Source organism: Manis javanica, chromosome 13, assembly GCF_040802235.1.
Source record: "Manis javanica isolate MJ-LG chromosome 13, MJ_LKY, whole genome shotgun sequence".
NCBI classification, from domain to species: domain Eukaryota; kingdom Metazoa; phylum Chordata; class Mammalia; order Pholidota; family Manidae; genus Manis; species Manis javanica.
In genome coordinates, this window is record NC_133168.1 from 72,571,955 (window position 1) to 72,589,242 (window position 17,288).

At 37.9% G+C, this 17,288-nt stretch overlaps 1 protein-coding gene across 8 annotated transcripts in view; it reads right to left on the minus strand.

The window, feature by feature from the left end:
• Positions 1 to 17,288, minus strand: part of SERAC1 (serine active site containing 1) — a 70,584-nt gene that overhangs the window by 42,438 nt on the left and 10,858 nt on the right. For 6 of the 8 annotated variants that reach the window (XM_073219837.1, XM_073219838.1, XM_073219836.1 and 3 more), the window contains exons 2-8: positions 16,683 to 16,774; positions 14,301 to 14,337; positions 11,847 to 11,983; positions 10,432 to 10,521; positions 9,248 to 9,379; positions 7,411 to 7,532; positions 6,200 to 6,328 (exon numbers count right to left, since the gene is read on the minus strand). In XM_073219837.1, coding sequence (XP_073075938.1) covers positions 6,200 to 6,328; positions 7,411 to 7,532; positions 9,248 to 9,379; positions 10,432 to 10,521; positions 11,847 to 11,983; positions 14,301 to 14,337; positions 16,683 to 16,773 — 738 coding nt within the window. In that variant the 5' untranslated portion in view covers position 16,774. The remainder of the gene's footprint in view (positions 1 to 6,199; positions 6,329 to 7,410; positions 7,533 to 9,247; positions 9,380 to 10,431; positions 10,522 to 11,846; positions 11,984 to 14,300; positions 14,338 to 16,682; positions 16,775 to 17,288) is intronic. The other 2 variants (XM_073219839.1, XM_073219840.1) reach the window with 2 other exon arrangements.

Sequence of the window (17,288 nt, forward strand, 5' to 3'; positions counted from 1 at the left end):
CAAAGACCCCGAATAGCCAAAGCAATCCTGAAAAAGAAGAATAAAGTAGGGGGGATCTCACTCCCCAACTTCAAGCTCTATTACAAAGCCATAGTAATCAAGACAATTTGGTACTGGCACAAGAACAGAGCCACAGACCAGTGGAACAGATTAGAGACCCCAGAAATTAACCCAAACATATATGGTCAATTAATATTTGATAAAGGAGCCATGGACATACAATGGCAAAATGACAGTCTCTTCAACAGATGGTGCTGGCAAAACTGGACAGCTACATGTAGGAGAATGAAACTGGACCATTGTCTAACCCCATATACAAAGGTAAACTCAAAATGGATCAAAGACCTGAATGTAAGTCATGAAACCATTAAACTCTTGGAAAAAAACATAGGCAAAAACCTCTTAGACATAAACATGAGTGATCTCTTCTTGAACATATCTCCCCGGACAAGGAAAACAACAGCAAAAATGAGCAAGTGAGACTACATTAAGCTGAAAAGCTTCTGTACAGCGAAAGACACCATCAATAAAACAAAAAGGAACCCTACAGTATGGAAGAATATATTTGAAAATGACAGATCCGATAAAGGCTTGACGTCCAGAATATATAAAGAGCTCACACGCCTCAACAAACAAAAAACAAATAACCCAATTAAAAAATGGGCAGAGGAACTGAACAGACAGTTCTCCAAAAAAGAAATACAGATGGCCAAGAGACACATGAAAAGATGCTCCACATCACTAATTATCAGAGAAATGCAAATTAAAACTACAATGAGGTATCACCTCACACCAGTAAGGATGGCTGCCATCCAAAAGACAAACAACAACAAATGTTGGCGAGGCTGTGGAGAAAGGGGAACCCTCCTACACTGCTGGTGGGAATGTAAATTAGTTCAACCATTGTGGAAAGCAGTATGGAGGTGCATCAAAATGCTCAAAACAGACCTACCATTTGACCCAGGAATTCCACTCCTAGGAATTTACCCTAAGAACGCAGCAATCAAGTTTGAGAAAGACAGATGCACTCCTATGTTTATCGCAGCACTATTTACAATAGTCAAGAATTGGAAGCAACCTAAATGTCCATCGGTAGATGAATGGATAAAGAAGATGTGGTACATATACACAATGGAATACTACTCAGCCATAAGAAGTGGAAAAATCCAACCATTTGCAGCAACATGGATGGAGCTGGAGAGTATTATGCTCAGTGAAATAAGCCAAGTGGTGAAAGAGAAATACCAAATGATTTCACTCATCTGAGGAGTATAGGAACAAAGGAAAAACTGAAGGAACAAAACAGCAGCAGAATTACAGAACCCAAAAAATGGACTAACAGGTACCAAAGGGAAAGGAACTGGGGCGGATGGGTGGGCAGGGAGGGATAAGGGGGGGGAAGAAGAAGGGGGGTATTAAGATTAGCATGCATGGGGGGGAGGGAGCAAGGGGAGGGTGGGCTGCACAACACAGAGAGGACAAGTAGTGACTCTACAACATTTTGCTAAGCTGATGGACAGTAACCGTAATGTGGTTGTTAGGGGGGACCTGATATAGGGGAGAGCATAGTAAACATAGTATTCTTCATGTAAGTGTAGATTAAAAATTTAAAAAAAAAAAAAAAAAAAGAAAGAAAGAAAGAAAGAAAAGGGGGATTACTCCTTAACAGGATAAAACTATTGGTAAATCAAAGATCAACGCATGCTTTAAATATCCTTAATGTTGATCACTTAAAGGGTGTCAGATGATCAGCTATGGAGGTACTCTTTTCTGATAATATTCCTTTCTCTTAATTAAAAAAAAAAAAAAAAGCAGTTACTGTGTGCTGACCTCCAATGAGTTCTGCACAGTGGTATAGAGGGCATGTCAAAGTGTGGGCAAAGGGTCTGTTTGTTTCTACGCAGAAGATCAAGGCCTAGCTTGGATACCCAGAAAATGAACTAAGATACGATATGAGGAGGAGCTTCCGGCATCAGCACTCTCTGGAGGACTTGTGCCGGGGGATGATCATCAAAAAGCCTCCACAGGGATCCGGACGATGCTGCGGTTGTGGCTGCATCCAGCCCACCGTCTCCTGGTCTTGCCATAAGAATGAGGAGGGAGATGTCTAGGCTGGCATGTGCATACAGTGAGACAACGAATTTGACCGGATCTGTACTGTTGGAACTCAACCAGGAGTTGGGAGGGGTGCAAGTTGTAGCACTCCAAAATCTCATGACTATAGACTATCTATGGTTAAAAGAACATATGGGATGTGAACAGATCCCAGAAATGGGCTGCTTTAATTTGTCTGATGGTTCAAGTACAGTTGGACAATATCCATCATATCATAGATAAATTTTCACAAATGCCTAGGGTGCCTAAATGGTTTTCTTGGCTTCACTGGAGATGGATGGTAATTATAGATTTGCTTTGTTTATGTCACCGTATTCCTATTATGTTAATATGTGTGTGCAAATTAGTTAGTAGTTTAAAACCTATACATACTTAAGGTACTCTACAAGAAGATATGTCAAAGAAATAATCAATCCTCCCAAGTTTCCTTCATATGCTACATCTATAGCTTTTCTGCTTCCTTCCTAATTACAACCCTTAAATAGAATTCGTGCCTCATATCGAATTTACCGAGTATCATAATTCCTCCAGGTGGTAAAGATACCTCGAGACAAGTGCTGGGCATAGAAGCCACAGGGCATAAATCTGCAAAGAAGTAAAAAGCTAACCTTTTCAAACAATATGGCTTCTCTCTCACTTACCAAGTTTACATTTCCCTGTATGGCCCCGGAAGATGACTGGTTAGCCAGAGACGGGTAAGATTCCTCAAGGGAGGAACAACCTAAGACAGGCACAGTCGCAGGGGGGCCATCAGGTGAGAATTTGGGGATCAACAGAGGTGAGGCTCAGAACCTCACCCCCCCTGCTTTGAGAGAAATCTTCTGCATCCGTGGATGTCTTGCTGCCCTTGTCTATCCTGGATTAATACTTAGTCCATAGGCACACACCGGATCATCTGATCATCTACATTTGCCTTCTTACAGCACTAAACTATGTTTTCTACCTTTATCTTGCATCTACCTACCACTTCAGCATTTTATTAAAAATAAAAATAATAATAATAATAGGAGAAATGTGGGATCAACATATAAATCAAGTACAAAAATCAAACGAATATTCATATTTGACCTGATTGTTTATAGGTCATATTGCATGATCAAAACCGAAAGTTTCTGTAATGACTGCCCTTGTACTGTTCACCATGTAAGAATTTATTCACTATGTAAGAATTGGTTCACCATGTAAGAACTTGTTCGTTATGCTTCAGAAGATTGGAGACTGACGAGAATTAGGCTTGAGATGGATTAATGATTGTACATTGAGCATTGACCCCCCTATACTGAATTTTATTGTTGTTAACAACCATTTGATCAATAAATATGAGAGATGCCCTCTCAAAAAAAAAAAAAAATATGCCAGTTAAAATCTAAGTATGTATAAGTTTGTGCAAAGCTGGCTCTTTCAGCAATGCTATGATTCATCCCTTCATTATTCAATATTTACTGTGAGCATATTGTGTATGAGATGCTGTAAAAGGTACGGGGGAGATTAGAGACTACTGGAAGAGAATAAAAGGAGTAAGCAAGAAAATGTATAAAACAATAACAGAATGGAATAAATGCTGTGAAAGGCAACAAATGCAATAAACATATGAGATATAGAGGACATTCTCTCTGAGGAGCTGACAGGCCAAGACCTGAAGGACAAGGAGGCAACCATGTGACAAGCTGGTGGCAAAACACTCCAGGCAGGGGAACACAAGTAGATACAACACTTGGCAATTTCTAGGAATGGAGAGAAGTCTTATCTACTGATGAGTCCCTAATTTCTCATGAAAAGGGAAATGAGAAAAAGACAAAGCACTAATTGCTTAAAGAATATAGAATACTATGATTGGTTGTACTGATAAAATGCTTTCCCCTTACTAAGTAGATTATAGAGTTACTGTAGTAACAGTGCCAGTAATTTCTTTTGATTTTTCTCAGAGATATGAGACATTTTATGAAAACAAAAACTTACTGAGCTGATAACCACAAGAATACTGGGATTCAGTGACTTCCCTCGCGTGGGCCAGAGCTGGAGTCTGTTCAGGACACTGAGCTTTTGTTCACTTGCAGGAAGCTCTCTGCCCTGTGTGGGGGTAGTTTTCTGCCAGTTGTTTGCATTTAGTGAATGGGCCCATAGCTGAAGCAGCAGTAGTATGGGGTACGGGCGAGAGAACATAAACCGCTCTGTCAGAATGGCCTCCACATCTGAAGGCAATCTTCCTCCAAGAGGAGCACGCTGGGCACTGAGAGCTCGGAGACGGCGCCGACTGCAGGGCAAGCTGGGCTTCCTGACCTGTGCTGTGGTCTCCTGCGGGTGTCACACCCATCTGCCACTCAACAAACTTCACGTCCTCTAACCAGGCCCACTGGCACCTTCCTGTCAATCTCACCACCATCCTTAGGGGAAGTCACTCTGATAAACAAGGGCCAGTCCATGCCTCGGTCATAAAAGGGAAGGGGCACAGGTTTAACACATAATGCGAAGCCATTTGGAAGGCTTTAAGCAGGAGCATGACTGGATCTCATTCATGTTTTTAAAGAATCACTCTGGCTGCTGTGAGGACATGGAACTGGAGACACAAGTAAGGCGCTGGCTGTGGTAGCTCCATATAGAGACATGATGAGGATACTTTCTGGATCCAGTGGGGTGGTGGTGACCTCGGCTTCTACTGATCTCCTTTCACTACACACAGGTAAAAATGTTTGATAAAATACAAGAAAAGCTATTTTAAAACATAGCTGGGTGCTGGAATTAAAAACAGAACATTCAGCAGAAGTGGTGAGCGCACAGCTGATGATGTAAAATGCCTGTGGGATTGTAATATTTGTTCAGTGCAGGAGAAATGGGTTTGGGTCCTACTCTATGGGAACTAGATTTGAGATCCTCAGATAAAGGCAGGGCTCTGGAAGAATTGCCTTTCCTCTGTAAAAAGACGTAGAAAAACTCAACAAGAAAGCTTCTCTCTTTCTGCCTGGGGCTCTGCATGAGAAAACACAATTCTAAGAATATGTCACCTACAGATATTTTTATATACAGATATCTGATTTTATACTATGTGCTATAGAAATTCCAAACTAGAGAATGTAAGTAAAAAACTTACTATGATAACAGTAAAACTCCTGGGGTATCCAACAGAAGCAAACACAAAAATTGTTCTGTAGGGACAAATGTACGATCCAGGGTGTGTGAGACCCCATAGACAATAATCAGTTCAGCTAGAGATACGCCCACTGTGAAACGCGTAACCCATGTTAATCTACAGTCTCACGTAAGGCGGTCAATAGCAGCACAAACTGGAATTAACCCCCCAGTAACACACCAAAATGGTAGAAGACTCTGCAAGAGACTTTCAAATTATTTTAAAATGAAAGAAAGAGTAGAGGCCAAGATGAAAGAATAGGATATTATGAAGAAGAGATGATGGTGGCCAGGAGTAGGTGGCTACAGTGACAATGGTGAGACAAATGGATTCGAGGTATGTTTGAAGGGACAGCTTACAGCAACTGCTAATTAGCTGAACAAGGAAGAAAGGAATCAGGAAGAGTTCCTAATCTTTAGCTTAAGCAACTAGGTGAATGCCATGCCATTTACTGAGATGAAAAAGACCAGAGGAGGAAGAGCTTCGTGGAGGGAGGGCGAGTTGGACATGTTAAATCTGGGATGGCTACACACCCAAGTAAGGACATCAAGTAGAAGGCTAAATATTCACATCTGGAGCTTAGGTTAGAACACAGGACTACAGGTATCAATTTCTGTTGGCAGCATACAGGTGATATTTAAAACCTTGTAAATTATTCTCTTCATTCTTCAAGCTGCAACTTCAGAGTTACTTCCTGTGAAGCTTAAATGACTCTTAAGCAGAGTGAAGGGTTCACAGTGTGACTTGTACCTCTCCTATATACTCCTTTATTTTCGGATCTGTATCTCCAACACCTACCCCAGTGTGTGACACATGGCCAGGAGTCAGTATGCTTATTCAGTTCTGGATGAATGACTATTTGAAGGTTCTAGCCCCTGGCTAGTGCTAACCCCTGGCACAGTATCTTAGAAAAAGAGGGCACATGAAAATATTTACTAAATGAATAAATGAACTTGCCTTCTGAGCAGCTAGACTTTGACTGCTTTCGCTCAGAGCCAAAGATGTAAAATACTGGATACACTCATCTAGCTCCGTTTGAGGTAAAGAAGCCAGCAGCTGCCTGAGCTCTTCTTCAATAGAAGAATCCTGAAATAAGAGAAAAGAAATTCATTATTGAGCTCAACAACTGAGTACAACAAGCAGTACTTGAAGAATTAAAGCAGAAAAACCCAAAACACACCAGCAGAGATAAATTAGTGCTATTAGCCTTGGAAACAGTCATCCACCCAGGTAAACAGCAAATCATTTAATTTTTAATATTATACTTTCATGTCTGCTACCTCAATCTGAAAGACCTATTGCAAAGTATAGCTCTAGATTTTCACCTCATAGGCTACTTCACATGTTGACTGAAAATGAATTATTATACTTTTTCTAACTAAAGCTAGCTTTTAAAATGCAAAACTTGCTATTGCCTGGTTTTATTTAATAACTTAGGTCTCATATATTCATTTTTCTATTTTTCAAAAACAGATTCCAAGTTTTCAGATTTTCATTTTCTAGAAAAGCTCAAGAAAAATGCCCTTATATCTGTAGTAGTGGTTAGTAACTATGACTTATGTGGAGTAACAGAGGTACAAGAGGTACTCAGGAGTATCTGTATGTAATGGTTAATTACTATACATATAGGGTAATACATTAGTATCTAAATGTAGGGGTTAGTTACTCTCTTTTGAGTAATACACTAATATCCAAGTCATGGTTCTCCAGGGGCTGTTTTGCACCCCAGGAAACATTCAGCAGTATCTGGAGACATTTTTAGTTGTTACAAATGGGGAGGGAGTAGATGTCAGGGATCCTGCTAAACACCCTAATATGTGCAGAACATCCCCCAGCAACAAAGAGTTATTTGGCCCAAAATGTCTTTAGTGTTGAGGTTGAGAAAAACTGATCTACAGCAACCTCAGAGCAAGGGACCAATTCACAGGCATTGATATCCTATGAAGTTACCCTCTGGAGTAATGGAGATGCTCAATCCCCAAAAGGGGAAAATAATATAAGAGGAATCAAGATATCTTTGTATGGAAATGACAATTTCAGGTTTACATTCTTGTTTAAAAAGCTTGTGAAAAGTAACCAACAAACCGCTTTTGGATGGTTATTCTATACCCAAAGTGGAGACACTATATTAAACTACTTTTCACTCAATGGATTATTTATTTACTTACTTCTTTTAAAGATGGCAAAGGAGGCGGTGGGAGAAAAAAGCGAAGATCACTCTCTTTGCTTCGTGCCAAACCAATGAGAGTTCTCAGGTCACAGGCTTGAGCAATTATCCTATACTGGTAATCTGTTGTAAAGATATATGTTGTTTTAAAGGATTATATGAATGACTGGATTTTTAAACTATAAGTTTATAGTTCAAAATCCCTTAAGCTTTTTTCACTTATAATTCCAATAAGCTAAACACCCAACATTTCCATGACTGATCTCGCAGTTCTCAATATATGTCTAGGAATATCACAGTCTAAACTTTTTGAAAAAATGAAACTCAAATGTGAAAACTGACAGGTCAGAACTAATTTAACACCTTCTCCTTTTGCAGAAAAATAATTCCAGTATTCAAAAGGTGTTCTGATCACTACTCAAAAAACCTGAGGTTCTATTTAGATCTAGTGCCCCCTGGTAACAGTTTGGGGCTTTGGCATTTCCTGGTACCTGTGAACAATCTGAGGTTCTGGATGGTGGTGCTTTGTTTTACCCTTCATAATTTAACCATTTCATTCTTTATGTATGGCTGTAGACTTAATGTTTTGTCTCCTCTCCCCCAGATTCCCATGTTGAAACTTAATCCCCAATGTGACGCTTTAGGAAGGTGATTGGGTCATGATGGTGGAGCCCCCATAACTGAGAACAGTGCCCTTATGAAAGAGACCCCAGAGAGCTCCCTTGTCCCTTCTGCCATGTGAGGACACAGTGAAAAGTCAGCCCTCTATGAACCAAGAAGCAGGACCTCACCAGAAACTAAATCTGCCTGCACCCTGATGTTGTATTTTCAAGCCTCCAGAACTATGAGAAATAAATTTCTGGTGTTTATAAGGCCCCCAGCTATGGTATTTTGTTATAGCAGCCCAATTCGACTAAGACATGTATCAAAAACAAACTGCAACCACTGAAGCAGACATTACTTTTAATAATAGCAATTCATAACATAGATGAGTTCTCCAGATCAAGTGGGGAACTTTTTCAAAATCTGCATGGCAGTGCTCCAACTCAGACTTTTCTGATACAGTAAGTCTGAAATGGAGTCCTGGAAGGCACATTTTGAGAAAGGTTTTTTATTCTAAGTCTCCACTTACCTTACGTAAGCTTTTATTTATAAATTATAAATATAGTCACCACTCAATCAACTAATTGTATGGAAGCAGAGATCTTATTCTGAACTTTTCTTTGAAAACATTGTATGTTTTTGTTTACCCATTTTTATGACTCTACTAACAAAGTCTACTTTAGTCCCTGTACTATAATCAGAACAGATCTAAGCCCTTGCTCATACACATTTATTGTACAACTTGTGGTTTTTAAGTAAAATTAAATACTTTAAATCTCCCTTAAATTATGATACACACACAAATCAGTTACATTTGACTAGTTATTAGTATTAGAGCCAAATAGATATCAAAATGAAAGCAAAGATAATTTATGGAGTAGCAAGCAATTAAAATATGCTTCATTAAGTAGGAACCAAAAGAAAATGCAAACACAACATTAGGCCTAAACTATCAGAATCAAGAAATTTCTCCAATCAAGTAAAACTATTCTGGTAGACAGTTACACAAATATATCAACCTCAGTGTGGAGGCTGTTCTTACCAAATTCATTTGGCAATGAAGCCAGCAGATTTTGTACTTTACCACTAGAGTTTCTTTCTAAAGTTTCTGAAAATATTTTTTACATATATTAAGGTTTCCTGAATTATTTTCCTTCCATCAAATCTCCTTCCCCTTTTAGATGAGAAAGTCAGAACCAGCGGGTGATGTGCGATGTGTTCAGATGGTGTCTTACCGAGCCAGTGATGGGCCTCTGACATTTCCTGCACAGCCTGCAAGCGCGCTGTCCTGTCTTCCGACTTACTCTTCCTCAGGAGCAGCCACACGGCGCATTCATGATCTTCCACATCAACTGTACTGAAAGTATCTGCAAAAGGAAGAACAAAATCAAAAACAAAATACTGTGAACAGTGTGAACAGTTAAAACCACATCTTTATCACCACATTTAAGAAGGTAATTTATACATATTTGAAATCTGTAACAGCAGAGTTAAATCCACTTCCAGGTATTGATAATGACTGACAGCTTTGTTCTTAGGGTTGTCTTATTATTTAATTTATTATGCATATTACAGTATGTGCTTTTGTTTTATATACTATATTGCTTTCACATTGTGGTCTTTTTTGGCTCTTTTTCCCTAAAAAATTTACAGTGAAAAATAGCAAACATATGGAAGAATTAAAGGAATATATGAACACCCATATGCTTACCACAATTAGATTTAAAAAGGGATATTATTTTGCCATATTTGCTTAATCTATATGTATGTGTATTTTTTTCTGAACTATATGAAAGGAAGTTGCAGGCATAATAACATTTTACTTTTTATAGTTCAGTCTGTATTCTCCTATATAACCACAATGCCATCATAACACCCAAGAACATTAGTGAAAATCTTCCAAAATCATCTAAAATCCAGCCTAATTCCATATATAGATTTCTCCAATCAATAGAACTATTTTTTAAAACCAAGATTTAAGTCTCCTTAGCATCTTTTAATTCTAGAATTTTCCCCTCATTTTCTCTTTCATGATGGAACTTTTCAAAGCTCTTTCACAGCTAGCTCCACTTTATAGATTTACCTGGCAGTGAAATCTACATTTGTGATGCAATATTCTAAGAAAGCATGGGAGTGCTTTCCTAACAAATTATAGATTTTGAAATGCTCATCAAGAGAAGAAGGTGTATTAAGTTTCAATAATTACTTATAACCATGTAACAAGACAACCATCCTTCCCCAAGGATGGAAGAAAACTGTCCAAGGAGGCATCAAGCTCTTAAACTTAAATTTAGTGTTACTCAATTTTCAATAGCTATAATGAATATTAGTATAAAAAATGGAAAAAAAATCTCAGGTTGATCATCAAATGATTGTCAGACTCCTGACAAGGATTCCAAGTTAAATATTTGACACTTACCAGCAAAGGGACCCCTCAATATCTTGGCTGATGTTGCCAACACCTTTCTTACTGCTTTGTGAAGCTCTTTTCTTGCCTGGTAGGTGAGTCCTAAAATGATAACAAATTTAAATCAAACTAAGTATTTACTCTTAATGCTATACTCCAATATTGCAAAGAGAAATATATAAACTAAACTCCAAATTTATTCAAAAAGAAAACAAAATAGCATTTTTTGCTTTTTATTGTCACTATTAAAGCAACTAAGATCATTATGGGTACACAGAACTCCAGGTTCCAAAATGAGAATGCTCTCCAAGTCAGGGAAAAAGTAAAGAAAGAAAAAACAAAAAAACAAAAAACTCTCTCTCTCTAAAGCCAACACAAATCTTCATATGTGACATAGGATTAACTACATTCAGGAAAATATCCCTTAAAAATAGCCCTCCTCAAACTGAAATTTGGAGATACCTTACTAAGGAGATGAAACTTCAATACATAGGTAATTTATAAGCCGTAAAAGTTATCTGTGTAATTGAAATTGTAGCACACCATAAAAGCACGCTGAAAAACAGGGAACTGGAATAATAATTAAAACAAACAGGACAGAGTGGGATAGATACAGCTCAGAGCCAGGGAGCAGTTCCTCTCAGGGAACATAACGTGCTAACGGCACAGTTATTCTGGCCGACAAGGGAGGAACAGGCAGCTTCAGTCACCGGGCTACCTGTATCTTGATAAAAAGATACTCCTCTGTTCTACATCTTACTATGCTGATGGACAGTGACTGTAATGGGGTTTGTGGGGGGGACTTGGTGATGGGGGGAGTCTGGTAAACATAATGTTCCTCATGTAATTGTAGATTAATGATACCGAAAAAAAAAAGATACTCCTCTGCCCTAAAATTTCACATTCACCAAGCAACTGTCTGATTACTAATTAGGTATTAGGTTTCCCTGTGACCTAAATGTGGCAAAGGGGAATGTTCTGACTGGTAAGGACAGGTTTTTCCAGGCTTTGTAACAGGTTTTTCTCTCTGTAAACAAGCCAGTTGGTATTCATATTCATGGATCCATTTCATGAGTTTTGTTTGCATGACTAAATCCCTGAAAGCAGAGTATCTCTGAGCAGAGACAAAATCATGCTTTTCTAGTTGCCACCCTGAGGGCCAGCCTCTGAACTGATGGCCCCGCAAAGAAATGGAATTGTCAGTTTATAGACTAAAACAACTGACTAGTCTTCACTTCACTTCATTATGGGAGAGTGAAAGTCCAAAATTTGGCCTTCAAGGAATTCTTTAGGAATTTGGTTCACACAGGGTTTGGTGAGTCTTAGAAGTAGCCGAACCTATCTTGTTAATATGATGTTTTAAATACTCATTTTAAAATTCCAAATTAGCTTCCATTTTTCACAGAATTACTTCACCATAAACTTACCATGGTTTTCTCTTTTATCTGAAGAAACTTTGTGCACGTATATATATGACTTCATTTTTTCTCTTTCTGCTACTTGAGTATCTAATGTCAAAGATTTCTTCAAGGCCAGAACTTCATAGGTAAGAAATAAAGAACCTCTTAAAAACAAGCAAAAAGTTAATCATAAATACACAATCTAAAAGTAACATAAAAGCCACTCTTTTTTTTTACATGACAGTAACAGAATTTTATTGATTATGGAGCTCATCAAATTATTGAGAATCACATAAATTGAATGGCCCAATCTGTACAACAGCCAAAGTTTTGAACCTATAGATTGAGAATTATTTCCTAAAAGTGGTAGAAAAAGGTTAAAGGGTAGAATTTCTCAAAATGGATAAGAAAAGAAGCACTTAATAAACATTAAGTGAAATATTTTTTTAGAAAGAAAGCTTTTACATATAGTATTGACATGTACCCCTTAATGAACAGAAATTTCCTCAACACTTACTATGTTGATTGAACCATTCTTTTTTATTAAGCTTTTCATAGTGAAATTTTTCCTTCTCTTTCATTGGGAAACAATATGTATATATAGTAATATGTGTATAGCATGTATTATATTTATGTACCTATGTATAAATATATACATACACATTTCAGTTTAACAAATAATAGCTACATTACCTTATCCAGGCAGAAAACAGAATAGTACCCCAGAAACCCACAGTGTGTCCCTCCTTGATCCTGACCTTTTCTCACCTCTCTATTATTCTGCCTTTTATTATAATGTTGCTTCTCTTTATAGTTCACCACCTCTAAATGCATCCTTAAACAACAGAGCTTAGTCTTTGAACTTCTTAGAAATAGAAGCATTGCATTCTTTTGCTCAGCCTTCTATTTGTGAGAGTTATCCACATTGTCGCATGTATCTATAATTCATGCATTTATTTATATTTTCATATGGTATGTGATTCAGCCATTGTATGGATATACCACCAGTGATTTCCACATTCTACCACAGATGGGCACTTAGTTATTTTAGACCAAACATTTCTAGTTTGGGTCTATTATAAAAAGACACTGTTACACATTCTACACATCTATGCTGTATACATGTGTATATGTTCCTCTGGGTACATATCTGGAAGGAGAATTACAGACATTCTGACAGTGAACACATTGTTCGGCCCTATTAGATAGAGCCCAACTGTTTTTTCACAAACATTAGTCAATTTGTACTTCCCTCACCAGCACATGAAAGTTTCTGCCCCCCTCAGTAACATTCCTAAAGTCAACTTTTAAATGTGAAATACAATGTTGTCTGTCATGTACCCAAAATGAAACGTTTTCTTCCTGACTGTATTGACCAACATACTCCCTAAGTCCAGACACAAAGGATGCACTGTCTGGATTCTGAGCTTAGTAACATCAGTTATATTAAGCCTTATCTTGACCTTTGGTTTCTGTCTTACAGTGGACGCAGTAAGATAGAAAAGCCACTGTCCAGCACCAGAGAAATAGAGAAGAGGCTCTAGAGAATCCTCTTCTCTCTTGGGCATCTATCTGAGCAGCCAAAAATGCAAATGTTTTCAGTATTTTTATCATGCTTTCCGTGAAAGACAAAATTCTTTACTAGAAATTGTGTGATTTTTCACTATATTCCTGAGTGTGAATATTTCACTATATTCCACTAATTTTTCCTGTGTCGCTATATATAATTGTGATATAGACAAAGAAAGTGCATAATAGAAAAAAATATACATTTGTCTTTTGTCTGGAATGATTCAAAAGGAAACACCATCTAACTATGTTTTGCCTTACATTACAATGTCATGGAGAAACGTATGTATTTAGATAAAATGCCAAATATATCTCCTTTGTCATTTTAGCATCTAAGAGTTGGTTTTATATTTATACTAGAGAAAAATAGTTTATTAGCAAACACAGTAGAACAGTACTAGACATCCATTTAACATATACACCCCCTGCCAAAAAGATGGTCACTCCATTCATTAAGCACGTGTCCCTGAAAGAGCATAAGATGGCAGATGTTATCTGCTGGCTTCCTCGGTCAGCCTCAATTTCCTTTCATGAGAGCTCTAATGTGATTTAAGAGATTTTTCAAAAATAATTTTGACTGTAGTTGATTTTACCTCCTTCACTTACTTTAAAACCTAATGCAAGATGTGCTTGTAGGTGTGTGAAAGGTAATTAGCAAGTGCCTGCTCTGGATGTGTCGAGTACCTTCCTCAGATGACCCGGGCGTGGTGTGCAGAATCCCCACTGTACACTTGGACCCAGGAGAAAACACTCCTCAAGAGGAAAGGTAAGTGGATAAAGAAAACACTGAAGTGTTAGAACCAGCGATTACTACACTTATCTAATACTGAAATCTGTACCCTTTTCACTACCCCATGCTACCTGTAAATCACTTCCACTGAGATTTCAATGAATTTCATAGTTGACACTTACCCTAAAATAAGTGATCCAGTAAACTTTATTATATTTCCTTCAAAAGAAAGGAAAAAGTCAATATGATGAATTTCATTTTTAAAGTGTAACAGAAAACAGGCAACAGTGTAAGGCTCTACCCCTATCATATATATTCAGGTAAGAAGTTATTGATATTTTGCCTTTAATGTAATCAGTGGCTATCAACAAACACATGGCTTTTTATCCCCAGATGCAAATAAACAAACCAATACAACCTGTACTTCCTACTCATTATTCTCATGTCATATCCATTGTCCCCTTCCTCCACCTCTTATTCTGTCATACCCACCAAGTCAGTAGAGAGCCCCGTTCCTGTTGCACTACTGATAACTGCCAGACTATAGTGCTCCCACTGAATGTACCATCCAGGAAGCTAACTCACCTAAAGACTCCTTTTAGTTTGCAACCGATTAAACAAATGGGCGGCCAGAATTCTCCCCATCACTGCTAGCATTATAGTGAGGGGATTACATTTGTCAAGTGAGGACATAAAATGACTCTTCCCAAAGTAACGATATTATGATTGGTGGTTAAGTGCCATATTTACACAGCCCCATCTAAAATATAGGTTACATTCTACAAGTTTATAAATTTTTTGTTTGGAACTCGAAAAACATTTTTTTTAATATTAAATAAAAGCCTCGTAGTGGCAGACACAGCTAGTTGCCTATCCAATACACATAAGTCTCTAAGTCCTTGCTAACACAATCTGATTACTATCTAAAAATATGCAAATTCAGACTCCTGTGCAGCTAGGTCTGACTCCAACACAGCTGTCACCAATCAGATATAGATGGAAGACTACAGGTGGGAATCCCTCCCCAAATAAAAGACACAACTTTGTAAGACAGGTTTCAGTCTTTCTGCCTTCTTGATGTCCAGGGATTCAGCAACCACCTTGTAACCATGAGGACAATAAAGATAATGGAGCAGGATGATAGGAGGATTACTAAACTGTGATTCCTGCTCTGAACTGTCTCTATTCTGACCTGTTATCTAAGAGAAATGAAAAATTTACTAATTTAAACCACTGTTGTCAAGTCTCTGTTATGTGTGCTGAACACAATCTCATTTGGTACCTTACCTGTGATGGTTAGATACTGCGGCCAGACTGCAAAAATGTACATAACCTACAACTTATTGTATGTACAGAGGTAGCCCTTTGTTCAGAGTTTCAAGTTATGCTGCCAAGAACCCATTTCTCCTCTTTGAGGGATAAGGAACTCTCCTGATCGACCTCCCTATGCATCAGGCAAGGGAGATGGCTGTTCTTCCCAAACTCTAGTACCTTAGTAGTGGTTCCAGAACTGGGAAGAAGACAGCCCAGGCAGTCTGAGAGCAGAAGCGTGACAGAGCTTCCTGAGCGTGCAGCTCCTCAGGGATGTTTTTCATTCTGTGATGGCTTCCTGGACTTCCTCACCCACCACCCTCTCCAGGAGCAGCCCGTTTTCCTGCTGAACTGCTACTACTCACAACTTCTTTCCCTCCCCTGTTTCCTGTCAGATTTGTACCTATACTTCTCAACTTGAGTTACTACTACGCTCTCACTGAGCAGCTATTTATTAAGCTCCTGCAAAACAAGGTATTGGCAACACCTTAGTAAATGTTTCTTTTTCACTGGGCCCTCACAACCCTCTCTCCTACCTTGAAGTATATTCACTATTTTAAGTTTGTTCTGCAGGAATGATGAGAGAAGAAAAGCTCCCTTCTCTGTCCTCAGTCCTCTTTTAATATTTAAAATACAGAACCATACAATTTTCTGGATCAAAAGGATTTATCCTAAAATAGATTTGTCTTAAAGACCAAAAGGAAGCTCAGTGAGGACAGGGACTTTGCCTTATTCAGTGTTGTTGCCTCAGGGCCTAGAATAGTATCTGACACATAATAGATGGTAAATAAATATTTACCAAATGAATAAAAGATGATCTAGGCCAATCATCTCATTTTATAAGTAAACATTAGTACTAAGGTAAATTAAGATTTACAAATAAAATAACAGTAGACTAGTACAAGATCCTAAGTTTTTGGAGGGCAAGCACATCTTTGCTCACCATGGTATTTCCAGAACCTAATACATGCTGCTGACACTTTGTTTTTAAGGAGCTTAATGAGAGTGTAGTGATACTCAAGTTCAGAAGGATGAGTGCCAATGTGACAGGAAACGTAGGGGAGGGAAAAGATTCCCAAGAAGAAGGAGTATTGGCTCCTACAGATTTGGGGAGGACTTTTAGTATAGAAAAGATACAAACAAATCTGAGATTTATCATGGGATAAACAAGGTTTTGTGGACCACCCTAGAAACTGAACCATAATTCTATCACTATTTTTATAAGAAAATAGTGTTGTTTAAGCTGTACTCACTGAAATCTCTCCAGTATGTGCTGGTTTTTGGTGGAGGAGTGGAGGTTCCTATTCTTCTGCAACAGATGACAGAATAAGCAGCCAGGGACATTCTGTGTGTTTAGAACAATTACAACCAATTTAATTTAGCATCTAATTAAAAACATTTATGTAACTACAAGAACACATCACAGTCACAGTGTTAGATTTTTCAAGACAAGAAAGAAAAATTTAAACTAAAAAAAAAATTTCTCCCTGAAAAACTTAAAGCTGACTTATTAGAATATTATTTTGCTAGTACTTGGATTCTTCTTCAGATTGCATCGAATTATGACCAATGATTAGTAGGAAAAGGAAAACAGATTATTAATCAGAATATCAACATAGGAATTTTAAAACTTTTAAATGTATTTTTCAGAACACGTGTATATAGATACTTATATTTGATGACTAAAGGCCCTACAGAAATGAACAGCAGCTCTGAATGACACCCAGAAACCATGGAGGCAGTTAGATTTTCTCTAGCTTCTTCAGAATGATGTCCAACATTGTTTAAAATCTTTGAAATTTAATTGCTAACTGTTGGCATCCTCGCAAAGAAGGAAGACTACTGCTCAACTATTTCAT